The 13,162-nt window shown below is 44.9% G+C and overlaps 1 protein-coding gene across 1 annotated transcript in view; it reads left to right on the top strand.

The window, feature by feature from the left end:
• The first annotated feature begins 4,009 nt into the window (after positions 1-4,009).
• The window catches only part of ADCY5 (adenylate cyclase 5), a 210,094-nt gene continuing 200,941 nt past the window's right edge, over positions 4,010-13,162 (top strand). Inside the window, exon 1 of the mRNA XM_068246219.1 lies at positions 4,010-6,550. Coding sequence (XP_068102320.1) covers positions 5,624-6,550 — 927 coding nt within the window. The 5' untranslated portion in view covers positions 4,010-5,623. The remainder of the gene's footprint in view (positions 6,551-13,162) is intronic.

The raw sequence follows: 13,162 nt of genomic DNA, 5'->3' as shown, positions 1-13,162 counted from the left end.
TATTGTGTCACACTTGTGGTGTTATATTGTGTCACACTTGTGGTGTTGTATTGTGTCACACTTGTGGTGTTATATTGTGTCACACTTGTTGTTGTTATATTGTGTCACACTTGTGGTGTTATATTGTGTCACACTTGTGTAGTTGTTATATTGTGTCACACTTGTGTAGTTGTTATATTGTGTCACACTTGTGTTGTTGTTATATTGTGTCACACTTGTGTAGTTGTTATATTTGTGTCACACTTGTGTAGTTATATTGTGTCAAAGTTGTGTTGTTGTTATATTGTGTCATACTTGTTTAGTTGTTATATTGTGTCACACTTGTGTAGTTGTTATATTGTGTCACACTTGTGTAGTTATATTGTGTTACACTTGTGGTGTTATATTGTGTCACACTTGTGTTGTTGTTATATTGTGTCACACTTGTGTAGTTGTTATATTGTGTCACACTTGTGTAGTTGTTATATTGTGTCACACTTGTGTAGTTATATTGTGTCACACTTGTGTAGTTATATTGTGTCACACTTGTGGTGTTATATTGTGTCACACTTGTTTAGGTGTTATATTGTGTGACACTTGTGTTGTTGTTATATTGTGTCACACTTGTGTAGTTGTTATATTGTGTCACACTTGTTTAGTTGTTATATTGTGTCACACTTGTTTAGTTGTTATATTGTGTCACACTTGTGTAGTTGTTATATTGTGTCACACTTGTGTAGTTGTTATATTGTGTCACACTTGTGTAGTTGTTATATTGTGTCACACTTGTGTAGTTGTTATATTGTGTCACACTTGTGTAGTTGTTATATTTGTGTCACACTTGTGTTGTTATATTGTGTCACACTTGTGGTGTTATATTGTGTCACACTTGTGTTGTTGTTATATTTGTGTCACACTTGTGTTGTTATATTGTGTCACACTTGTGTTGTTGTTATATTGTGTCACACTTGTTTAGTTGTTATATTTGTGTCACACTTGTGTTGTTATATTGTGTCACACTTTTTTAGTTGTTATATTTGTGTCACACTTGTTTAGTTGTTATAATTGTGTCACACTTGTTTAGTTGTTATAATTGTGTCACACTTGTGTAGTTTTTATATTGTGTCACACTTGTTTAGTTGTTATATTGTGTCACACTTGTTTAGTTGTTATATTGTGTCACACTTGTTTAGTTGTTAAAATTGTCACACGTGTGTAGTTGTTATATTGTGTCACACTTGTTTAGTTGTTATATTGTGTCACACTTGTGTTGTTGTTATATTGTGTCACACTTGTTTAGTTGTTATATTGTGTCACACTTGTGTAGTTGTTATATTTGTGTCACACTTGTGTTGTTATATTGTGTCACACTTGTGTTGTTGTTATATTGTGTCACACTTGTGTTGTTGTTATATTGTGTCACACTTGTGTAGTTGTTATATTGTGTCACACTTGTGTAGTTGTTATATTGTGTCACACTTGTGTAGTTATATTGTGTCACACTTGTGGTGTTATATTGTGTCACACTTGTGTAGTTGTTATATTGTGTCACACTTGTGTAGTTATATTGTGTCACACTTGTGGTGTTATATTGTGTCACACTTGTTTAGGTGTTATATTGTGTCACACTTGTGTTGTTGTTATATTGTGTCACACTTGTGTAGTTGTTATATTGTGTCACACTTGTTTAGTTGTTATATTGTGTCACACTTGTTTAGTTGTTATATTGTGTCACACTTGTGTAGTTATATTGTGTCACACTTGTGTAGTTGTTATATTGTGTCACACTTGTGTAGTTGTTATATTGTGTCACACTTGTGTAGTTGTTATATTTGTGTCACACTTGTGGTTAGTTGTTATATTGTGTCACACTTGTGGTGTTATATTGTGTCACACTTGTGTAGTTGTTATATCGTGTCACACTTGTGGTGTTGTTATATCGTGTCACACTTGTGGTGTTGTTATATTGTGTCACACTTGTGTAGTTGTTATATTGTGTCACACTTGTGTAGTTGTTATATTTGTGTCACACTTGTGGTTAGTTGTTATATTGTGTCACACTTGTGGTGTTATATTGTGTCACACTTGTGTAGTTGTTATATTGTGTCACACTTGTGTAGTTGTTATATCGTGTCACACTTGTGTAGTTGTTATATTGTGTCACACTTGTGTAGTTGTTATATTGTGTCACACTTGTGTAGTTGTTATATTGTGTCACACTTGTGTAGTTGTTATATTTGTGTCACACTTGTGGTTAGTTGTTATATTGTGTCACACTTGTGGTGTTATATTGTGTCACACTTGTGTAGTTGTTATATTGTGTCACACTTGTGTAGTTGTTATATCGTGTCACACTTGTGGTGTTGTTATATTGTGTCACACTTGTGGTGTTATATTGTGTCACACTTGTGTAGTTGTTATATTGTGTCACACTTGTGTTGTTGTTATATTGTGTCACACTTGTGGTGTTATATTTGTGTCACACTTGTGGTTAGTTGTTATATTGTGTCACACTTGTGTTGTTGTTATATGGTGTCACACTTGTGTAGTTGTTATATTGTGTCACACTTGTGGTGTTGTTATATTGTGTCACACTTGTGTTGTTGTTATATTTGTGTCACACTTGTGGTTAGTTGTTATATTGTGTCACACTTGTGTTGTTGTTATATGGTGTCACACTTGTGTAGTTGTTATATTGTGTCACACTTGTGGTGTTGTTATATTGTGTCACACTTGTGTAGTTGTTATATTGTGTCACACTTGTGTAGTTGTTATATTGTGTCACACTTGTGTTGTTGTTATATTTGTGTCACACTTGTGTTGTTATATTTGTGTCACACTTGTGTTGTTGTTATATTGTGTCACACTTGTGTTGTTGTTATTTTGTGTCACACTTGTGTTGTTGTTATATTGTGTCACACTTGTGTAGTTGTTATATTGTGTCACACTTGTGTAGTTGTTATATTGTGTCACACTTGTGTTGTTGTTATATCGTGTCACACTTGTGGTGTTATATTGTGTCACACTTGTGTTGTTATATTGTGTCACACTTGTGTTGTTGTTATATTTGTGTCACACTTGTGTAGTTGTTATATTGTGTCACACTTGTTTAGGTGTTATATTGTGTCACACTTGTGTTGTTGTTATATTGTGTCACACTTGTGTAGTTGTTATATTGTGTCACACTTGTGTAGTTGTTATATGGTGTCACACTTGTGTAGTTGTTATATTGTGTCACACTTGTGGTGTTGTTATATTGTGTCACACTTGTGTTGTTGTTATATTTGTGTCACACTTGTGTAGTTGTTATATTGTGTCACACTTGTGTTGTTGTTATATTTGTGTCACACTTGTGTTGTTATATTTGTGTCACACTTGTGTTGTTGTTATATTGTGTCACACTTGTGTTGTTATTTTGTGTCACACTTGTGTAGTTGTTATATTGTGTCACACTTGTGTAGTTGTTATATTGTGTCACACTTGTGTAGTTGTTATATTGTGTCACACTTGTGTTGTTGTTATATCGTGTCACACTTGTGGTGTTATATTGTGTCACACTTGTGTTGTTATATTGTGTCACACTTGTGTTGTTGTTATATTTGTGTCACACTTGTTTAGTTGTTATATTGTGTCACACTTGTTTAGTTGTTATATTTGTGTCACACTTGTGTAGTTGCTATATTTGTGTCACACTTGTGTTGTTGTTATATTGTGTCACACTTGTGTAGTTGTTATATTGTGTCACACTTGTGTAGTTGTTATATTGTGTCACACTTGTGTACTTGTTATATTGTGTCACACTTGTGTTTGTTATTGTGTCACACACTTGTATTGGTGTCACATTGTATCAGTGTTCCTCTCTCCTCCCTGGTCTCCAGATCCTCAGCCATCAAACACTCCTCCCTCCAATCCCAGCCCGTGGGAAAAGCCTGACAGCCCAGCTCAGCCAATCATGTGGCAGGAGAGGCGGGAGCAGAGGGCTCAGTGTGTGCTGAATGAGAGTACAAAGCCTAGTATAGAGGCAGCAGCAGTGGGAGGAGGATGAGGGTCTTGTGTCTGCCTGGCTCTCTCAGCTGCTGATCTGCTCTGCAGTACCTGCAATACCTGCTGGAGGAGGCTGGCCTGGCCTCTGGATCTGGGGCTGCATCTACTGCAGGCTGTGCTGGATCTACAACTCTGGGCTGGAATTCCTGCTGTCCTCCAGAACCTGGGAATTGTGCTGCATCTCCTGTGCCCACCAGGCAGCCTCTGCTGGATATGATCTTCTGAGCCCACCAGGCAGCCTCTGCTGGATCTGACCTCCTGTGGCTGAATCTGATCTGTGGCTGGATCTGACCTCCTGTGACTGGATCTGACCTCCTGTGACTGGATCTGACCTCCTGTGGCTGGATCTGACCTCTTCTTGCTGGATCTGACCTCCTGTGGCTGGATCTGATCTGTGGCTGGATCTGACCTCCTCTTGCTGGATCTGACCTCCTGTGCTAGGTGTATTTCAGGCTGGAGAGGATCTGTGGGACCCAGAATCTGTTGTGAGAAGGGGATCCAGTCACCATTGCTGGATGAGGGGGCTGCATGCAGGACGGGGATCGATGCAGGGTCACCGCACGCTTCCAGAGCTTTGGAGGTAAACACTGGTCAATGCCTGAGGTTCATCATGATGGGGACTGCGCTGGAGGACGGGTCAATGGCTCCAGCCTCGCCAGAGATTGAGGGATAACACCTCCTGCCCTCTGCTTGTACAATGACCCTCCCCTGCCGCATGGTGACCCCCCACAGATGTGGCAGCTACCATTCCCTGATGTCTCTTTTAACCCTTGCATTGATGATGATGATGGTGGTTGCCTCTCCCGTCCCCCTCCGCACTGAGGCTGACATCACAGCGGAGTAACGTGGCGTCGATGTAAACAAGACGATCGCTTTTCCAGCAATGTTCTTCTGAATGCCTCCAAGCCTTTCCCAACCTTATGGTGTGAGCTGCACCAGCGAGGGTTAATCCCGCCGTGTTGCCGGGAGAGGAAAAAAAACCCGCTAGGAATATCTAGAAGTTCCGATCAGAACGACTGGTGGGCAGATTGTACGCTGCGTGATGTACCACCGCTCACCTGCTCAGGTGTGATGCCCACTGGCACCAACCCAGTGCCCACCTAGACGCTACTCCAACATAGGAGGACCAGGCAAGATTAAGTCCTTCTCTATTCGACACCTCAGTTCGTATTTTTCTCTCTGGATTTGTTAAATTATTGAATTGGTGTTATACAGGAATTGTTTTTTGCCCAGCGGGCCGATAACAGATTGAGACATGCTGCTATCTCTTGCCTAGGGATTAAAGACTTTGTGGATGCCAAACAACGCTACTATTTTTGCATTTGGAGAAGCACTTTTTCTTTCGTATTGATGTAGAGGATGTGGCAATGCTATCCTGGAAATGGTGCAGTGCCTCTGGGGACATGACACCTGACACTAGCTGTCACTTCATTTGGGGCTAATAGTAGGAGCTTGGCCACTGGCTGGTACATGGTGCTTAGACTGCCTGGGACTTAGTTTCTTGAGATCCTTGTTGGCGTCCAGTAGAAGATCCCCCACTATGTGAGGTGCCTTCCCAGGACCGCAGGACTACAAGGTATTGTTGTAGCGAAGGGGGGACATGTCTAGGTCAAACAGTGTGAGCCCACCAGGATTTGGGGCTCCGGTCTTGCGATCGGGAACAGAGCTCAGATCAGCCTGGGGCGAAGCGGAGACCAGAGTCAATGGGTATCCTTACTCGAGCCGGTCCTCGAGGAAGAAGACCTCTCGGATGATGGGCTTGTGGAGAAGCGAGGATGACTATGAAGCCCAGCCAGGGAAAAACTCTCCCACGGACAACAAGGTGAGTTTCAGGTCCAAATCTGCATGGCAGGACCATGGGGAGGAGAGCCGGAACAACAACAAACCCATCCAAAAACCCGCAGAGGGAGAGGTGAGGCCCAAGTCGGTGGAGCTTGGCCTGGATGAGAAATCGGGCAAAGGGAAGGTTGAGGGGATCGAAGATGTGTCCGAATTCCACTTCTCCCTGGGGGTCTGCTGCAACCACATCCTCCAGATATTCCACTCCAAAAAATTCCAGTCCGATAAACTGGAGAGGCTCTACCAACGCTACTTCTTCAGGCTCAACCAGAGCAGCCTCACCATGCTCATGTCCGTCCTGGTGCTTCTCATCATGGTCATGCTCTTGTTCCATTGTCTCCATGGGGCTTATCAGGTGCCTTACGTCGCCGTCCTGTCGGTGGCCATGGTGGTCATCCTCGTGCTCGTCGCCGTGTGTAACCGGAATGATTTTCACCAGGACTACATGTGGATAGTGTGCTACAGCGTCATCGGCATCATCTTCATGGTCCAGGTGGTCTGTGTCTTGCTGGTGAGGCCGCGGAGCGCCTCCGATGGGATCTGGTGGACCGTATTCTTCATCTACACCATTTACACGCTTCTTCCTGTGCGGATGAGGGCTGCGGTCATCAGCGGGATTATCTTGTCCACCATCCACCTGGCCATCTCCCTGAAGATCAACTCCGATGATGACTTCATGAGCAAACAGGTACGTACTTCCAAACCCTGCATGATTCATTGTACGTTAGCAACGGGCTGTCACAGCCTGCCATGCATTTCGTAACTGCTTCATAGAAACGAGGTTGCCATGGTTTCCAGTGATGGTCTCCAGGTCTTTAGCTATTGTCCCTGGAAATGTTTCTGGTTGTAAATGCTGACGTTTGCCGCCGTAATATCCATAGTTAGTCATTTAGCGAGTAAAAAAAGACGTGTCCATCAAGTGCAACCTCTTAACCCTCTCTACTCAAAAGGCAGAAGAGGAAAGAGGCGCCCAGGGTGTGATAAAACTGAGTTAAAACCAGTTCAAAGGAAAAAAATGAGTTAGCTTACCGCAAATGAAGACACAATCTTACGATTAATGACTTAATAATATGCACTGGCAACGTGTTTCGTGGGACTGCATATACTTCCTCAGGCCAAATAAAAGTGCCTAAATTGTGCTTTGAGCCACAAATAGACGCCTTTTCTTTTTTTCTCCAGGGGGTCGTCTGACTACCCCTGCACCTGCATCTCTACTAAAAAGAGACCTGAGGTGTGAGACCTATGGAAGCTGCCATATTTATTTCCTTTTAAACAATACCAGTTCCCTGGCTGTTTTGCTGATCTTTCTGGTCAGTAATGTCTGAATCATACACCTGAAACAAACATGCAGCTAATCTTGTCAGATCTGTCATGGACCTCTGATATGCATGCTTGTTCAGACGCTATGGCTTAAAGGAGAACTGAAGAAAGAAGAATATGGAGGCTGCCATATTTATTTCCTTTTAAACAATACCAGTTGCCTGGCAGCCCTGCTGATCAATTTGGCTGCTGTAGAGTCTAAATCACACCAGAAACAAGCATAAAGCTAATCTTGTCAGATCTGACAATAAAGTCAGAAACACCAGATGTGCTGCATGCTTGTTCAGGGGCTATGGCTAATAGTATTAGAGGCAGAGGATCAGCAGGATAATCAGGCAACTGGTATTGCTTAAAAGGAAATAAACATGGCAGCCTCCATATCCCACTAGCTTCAGTTGTCCTTTAATGCAGAGTTCCCCAACCCTGTCCTCGGGGCCCACCAACAGTGCATTTTGTTATAAATCCACAGAGGTAGGTAATCAGCTCTGCTGAGACACTGATCACCCCGCCTGTGCATGTTGGTGGTTTTCTGCAAAACATGCACTGTTGGTGGGCTTTGAGGACAGGCTTGGGGGAACTCTGCTTTCAAGTATTAGAGGCTGACAGCCAGGCAACTGGTATTGTTTAAAAGGAAATAAACATGTCAGCCTCTATCCCTCTCACCCCGTGTTTCCTAAAGGGTAACTGAAGTGAGAAGAATATGCTGTATTTTCTTTAAAAAAAATATCAGTTGCCTGGCTGTCCTGCTGATCTTTTACCTCTAATACGTTTAGCCACAGCCCCGAACAAGCATGCAGCAGATCAGCTGTTTCTGACACTGTTGCCAAATCTGACAAGATTAGCTGCATGCTTGTTTCAGGTGTGTGGTTCAGACACTACTGCAGCCAAAAAGATCAGCAGGACTGCCAGGCAACCGGTATTGTTTAACAGGAAATATACATGTCAGCCTCTGTATTCCTCTCACCTCGGGTTCTTTTTAAGCCTCTCTGTACTTCCAGAGGATTAAGTTGGCAAGTATTGTATTTTTCTCCTGATTGAGTCGCGGTATCGCCATCAGCTAGTGACACCTGGTGACAGCCTGCATTACGAGGAAAGCATCCAAGCGCTTTGTAGGTATAGAATGAGCTGTGACTAATTTCAGTGGTAAAACATTCCATAGATGAACCGGCCATACTGTGACGAGCAGACCTGCATGGCCCTCGGGTGTATTTATACATGTCAAAATAAACCGGTACTGTTAAAAAATAAAGCGTTACCTACTTACGTCAGTAAGGGAAGCCCCCGGATGCTGCAGAGGGTTCCCAGACATCCACGCCCCGCTGGCCGGAACCCTCTCCGCACCCCTCCATGTATGAGCGTGGCAGCCCTGCAGAGGTGCAAAGTATGGCCTGTGCCTGTGCAGTAGCGCGGAGCGAGCGAGAGCCACGCAGGGCCGGCCCCGTCGTACTGCACAGGTGGTACTGTGCACCTGCGCAGTGCTGCGGGGGTCATACACGGAGGGGGGCGCGACCGCGAGCAATCTTCAACATTAAAGGACAACTGAAGTGAGAGGGATATGGAGGCTGCCATATTTATTTACTTGTAAAGAATACCAGTTACCTGGCAGCCCTGCTGATCTCTTTGGCTGCAGTAATGTCTGAATCACACACCTGAAACGAGCATGAATCTAATCTTGTCAGATCTGACAACAATGTCAGACACACCTGATCTACTGCATGCTTGTTCAGGGGCTGTGGCTGAAAGTATTAGAGGCAGAGGATCAGCCGGGCAGCCAGGCAACTGGTATTGTTTAAAAGGAAATCAATATGGCAGCCTCCATATGGCTCTCACTTCATGTATGCTTTAATGTTGAAGATTGCTTAGAGGGTCCCAGCACATTGCAGAAGAGGCATAGGAAGGTCGGGGAAACCTCTGGACCATACAGAGGTGCCCCCTACTGAGGTAAGTATATAACTTATTTAGGGTGGGGAGGAGAGACTTCAGATACCGTTTAACCTTCCAGGCGGTATGCCCGAGCTGAGCTCGGGCTATGCTGCGCAGGAGGATTTCTCAAGCCCTGCTGGGCCGATATGTATAATTTCCTTTTCTGTACATGCAGCTAGCACTTTGCTTGCTGCGTGTACTGCCCGATCGCCGCCGCTCCGCGCCAATTTGCCGCTCCGCGCCAATTTGCCGCTCCGCGCCAATTCGCCGCTACCCCCCCCCCCCCCCAGACCCCATGCGCTGCCTGGCCAATCTGTGCCAGGCAGCGCTGAGGGGTGGATCAGGACTCCCTTTGACGTCACAACGTTGGTGACGTCATCCCGCCCTAATGGACATCCCGTTCAGAACGAGATTTCCGGATGTGCTTGATCGCCTGAGGCGATCGAAGAGGGTGGGGTGATGCCGCTGCACAGCGGCTGTCATGTAGCTAGCGCTAGGCTAGCTACATGATAAAAAAAAATGAAAAAAAGTAGTGCTGCGCTGCCCCCTGGCTGTTTTAATTGACCGCCAGGAGGGTTAAAGAGAATCTGAAGCCATAAAAAATACCTCTTTTTATTTGCCAGTTCTATTAAGCATTAAGATCATAGCATTTACATCCCCGAAATCCCTGGGGAAAAATTTGGTGATTCTCCCGGGTAGAGGCAGAGCTGTGTGCAGTAGCTCTGCCTCCAGGCCAGTCAATCTCTACCGATCTCCGCCCCTCTCAGTGAAAGAAGACTGAGAGGGGCGGGGAGAGGCGGAGATTGACGCGAGCAGAGGCAGAGCTACTGCACACAGCTCTGCCTCTACCCGGGAGGATCACAGAATTTTGCCCCGGGGATTTCGGGGGTATAAATACCTCGTTCTGCTGCAGGAATGCGGCGTATCAGCTATGATCGTAATGCTTAATAGAACTGGCAAATAAAAAGAGATATTTTTTATGTCTTCAGACTCTCTTTAAAGACCCTGCAGTGAAAAAAAATTATGATATAATGAATTGGTTGTGTAGTACGGATAATTACTAGAACATTAGTAGCAAAGAAAATATTCTCATATTTTTATTTTCAGTTATATAGTTGTTTTTTTTAATAACATTGCATTATTCTGTAATATTTGCAGTTCACACACTACTCAGCATTCTAAATGATTTTACAGAGCAGGCCAGTGAACTATTGACCTGTCCTCTGCAGAGAAAAAAACAAAATACAGTGACAGACACTACCTCTACAAGTTACAGAGAGCTCTGACTTCTGAAGCTTATCCTCTGTACTACAGATGATAAGCTTCAGAAGGCAGAGCTCTCTGTGACTTGTAGTGATCAGTGGCTCTTTTGCATAGATAACAACTGGAGTTCCTTAACTCTTCCTGTACTGGAAACAATATCAGACTCATGTCTCTGCTCCTAATGTTTTATTTCTTAGCTGTACTACACATACCAATCATTATACCATAAGTTTATTTTCACTTCAGACTCTCTTTAAGCAGATGTCCTTTGGGCCATCGCTCTTCCTAATCAGGAAGATTACTTTGGCCAATGTTTCTTTGTAAGCGAGACTCTCTGTTCCCGCGGTGTCATTCCGGTGGGTAGGGCCAAATCAGAATCCTGAAACCATTTGTGAGCCCCGTACAAAGTACACTTCAGAACCTCTGCACCTGGGTCTCCCCTTCTGCAGGGCCCACTGCAGCTTTCTGATGACGTCTTGGCACTGGATGACCTGGGGACTCTGCATGCATTGATTGGCAACAGGCAAAATCGCTATGAAAGCAACACTGAGTGGGGTTCTTCCCATCAATCTGTGTGGAATAGGTCTCTGCTTCTAGCCAGATATCCAAGCGGGATAAATATTGCCTTTCTTAAAGGATCACTATCACACAAAAAATATAAAATATATGTAAACACAGACAAATAAGAAGTAAGTTTCTTCCAGAGTAAAATAAACCATAAATGACTTCTCTCCTATGTTGCTGTCACTTACAGTAGGTAGTAGAAATCTGACAAACTGACAGGTTTTGGGCTAGCCCAGTTTCTCATGGGGGATTCTCAGCATGGCCTATATTTTTTTTATAAAGACACTCCCTGAAATAGATTTACACAAAGGTGGCCAGCCTCCCTGCTCACCGTACACTTTTTTTTTGGCAGTTGGACGGAGCAACTGCCATTGACTAAGTGCATTTTGAAAATAAAGAAATCCCTGTGAACCCCCATGAGGATTTGGGCTAGTCCAAAACCTGTCAGTTCTGTCAGATTCTTACTACCTACTGTAAGTGACAGCAACATAGGAGAAAAGTCATTTATGGCTCATTTTGAAATGTGCTTCTTATTTGAATGTTACATGTATTTTACATTTGACGATTTTTGTGATGGTGGTCCTGTAGGTAGCGGCTTTCTGGGAAGCTTCTTTCTAGGGCGTCCCTGACTTATTCTCAGTTATATCTCTAGACGTGATCTTCTTCTGTCCTGCTAACTATGTTTTGGAGTGAGTATCTTTTTTGGAGGTGAGATAAATATGACTGTTAACCCTCCACTACCCAGTACAAGACCGCCATGCAATCCAGTGCTAACCACTAACTGTGTGCTGGAATGGTCAGTATAGATTGTGGTTTTTGTAGAGTTCAGTCCGAGACGGCTTGGATAGACCTGCTGAGATCATTATGTCTAGCTGTTATTTTTAATATTTGGGTTTATTTGGGGATGTCTTACCTGATTTTTTGATACACTTGTCAGTAAATGATGATATAGAATTGTCTTTCCATTTTCCCAGAAGTTGGGCTACGCTTCGCTTGACCTGTGCTTGTATTGATATGTTGTCACCTCATCTTCATCATAGGCCCCACTACCAGTCATTGTGCTCACAAGGGGGATATAAACACTCATGGGGGTCTGACCGGGATACACGGCAGAGTCTTAAGGGCTCGCATATACACTGCACAGCCATGTGTTCTGACAACGCATCTCTGATTCCTCTGCTGTCCCATTCAGTCTAGTTCAGTGGGGTCCACACTGCAATGGCCAGCAATGAAGGTAGCCGTACATTACTGTAGAACCTATATATAGTCCCTGCATTGCACAGCAGCGTGAGAGCGAACCTGGGCCCTAACTGGATTTATTATAGCATCTTTTGTTTTAATTTGTTGAGAGTCGTCAGGTCCCTAGTCAGAAAACCATAGTCAGGCCCCTCCATGGCACAGCAATCTAAGGTCTTCAGAAGAGTGTTGTCAGGCCCCTCCCCTGGAGAGTGTTGTCAGGCCCCTCCCCTGGAGAGTGTTGTCAGGCCCCTCCCCTGGAGAGTGTTGTTAGGCCCTTCCCCTGGAGAGTGTTGTCAGGCCCCTCCCTAGGAGAGTGTTGTCAGGCCCCTCCCCTAGAGAGTGTTGTCAGGCCCCTCCCCAGGAGAGTGTTGTCAGGCCCCTCCCTAGGAGAGTGTTGTCAGGCCCCTCCCCTGGAGAGTGTTGTCAGGCCCCTCCCCTAGAGAGTGTTGTCAGGCCCCTCCCCTAGAGAGTGTTGTCAGGCCCCTCCCCAGGAGAGTGTTGTCAGGCCCCTCCCTAGGAGAGGGTTGTCAGGCCCCTCCCCTGGAGAGTGTTGTCAGGCCCCTCCCTAGGAGAGTGTTGTCAGGCCCCTCCCCTAGAGAGTGTTGTCAGGCCCCTCCCCAAGAGAGTATTGTCAGGCCCCTCCCTAGGAGAGTGTTGTCAGGCCCCTCCCCAGGAGAGTGTTGTCTGGCCCCTCCCCAGGAGAGTGTTGTCAGGCCCCTCCCCTGGAGAGTGTTATCAGGCCCCTCCCCTGGAGAGTGTTATCAGGCCCCTCCCCTGGAGAGTGTTGTCAGGCCCCTCCCCTGGAGAGTGTTGTCAGGCCCCTCCCCTGGAGAGTGTTGACAGGCCCCTCCCCTGGAGAGTGTTGACAGGCCCCTCCCCTGGAGAGTGTTGTCAGACCCCTCCCCTGGAGAGTGTTATCAGGTCCCTCCCCTGGAGAGTGTTGTCAGGCCCCTCCCCAGGATAGGAGAGAATGATCACCATACACATCTGG

Source organism: Hyperolius riggenbachi, chromosome 7 (assembly GCF_040937935.1).
Source record: "Hyperolius riggenbachi isolate aHypRig1 chromosome 7, aHypRig1.pri, whole genome shotgun sequence".
Lineage (NCBI taxonomy): Eukaryota > Metazoa > Chordata > Amphibia > Anura > Hyperoliidae > Hyperolius > Hyperolius riggenbachi.
This window is presented reverse-complemented; position numbering and strand designations above follow the sequence as displayed.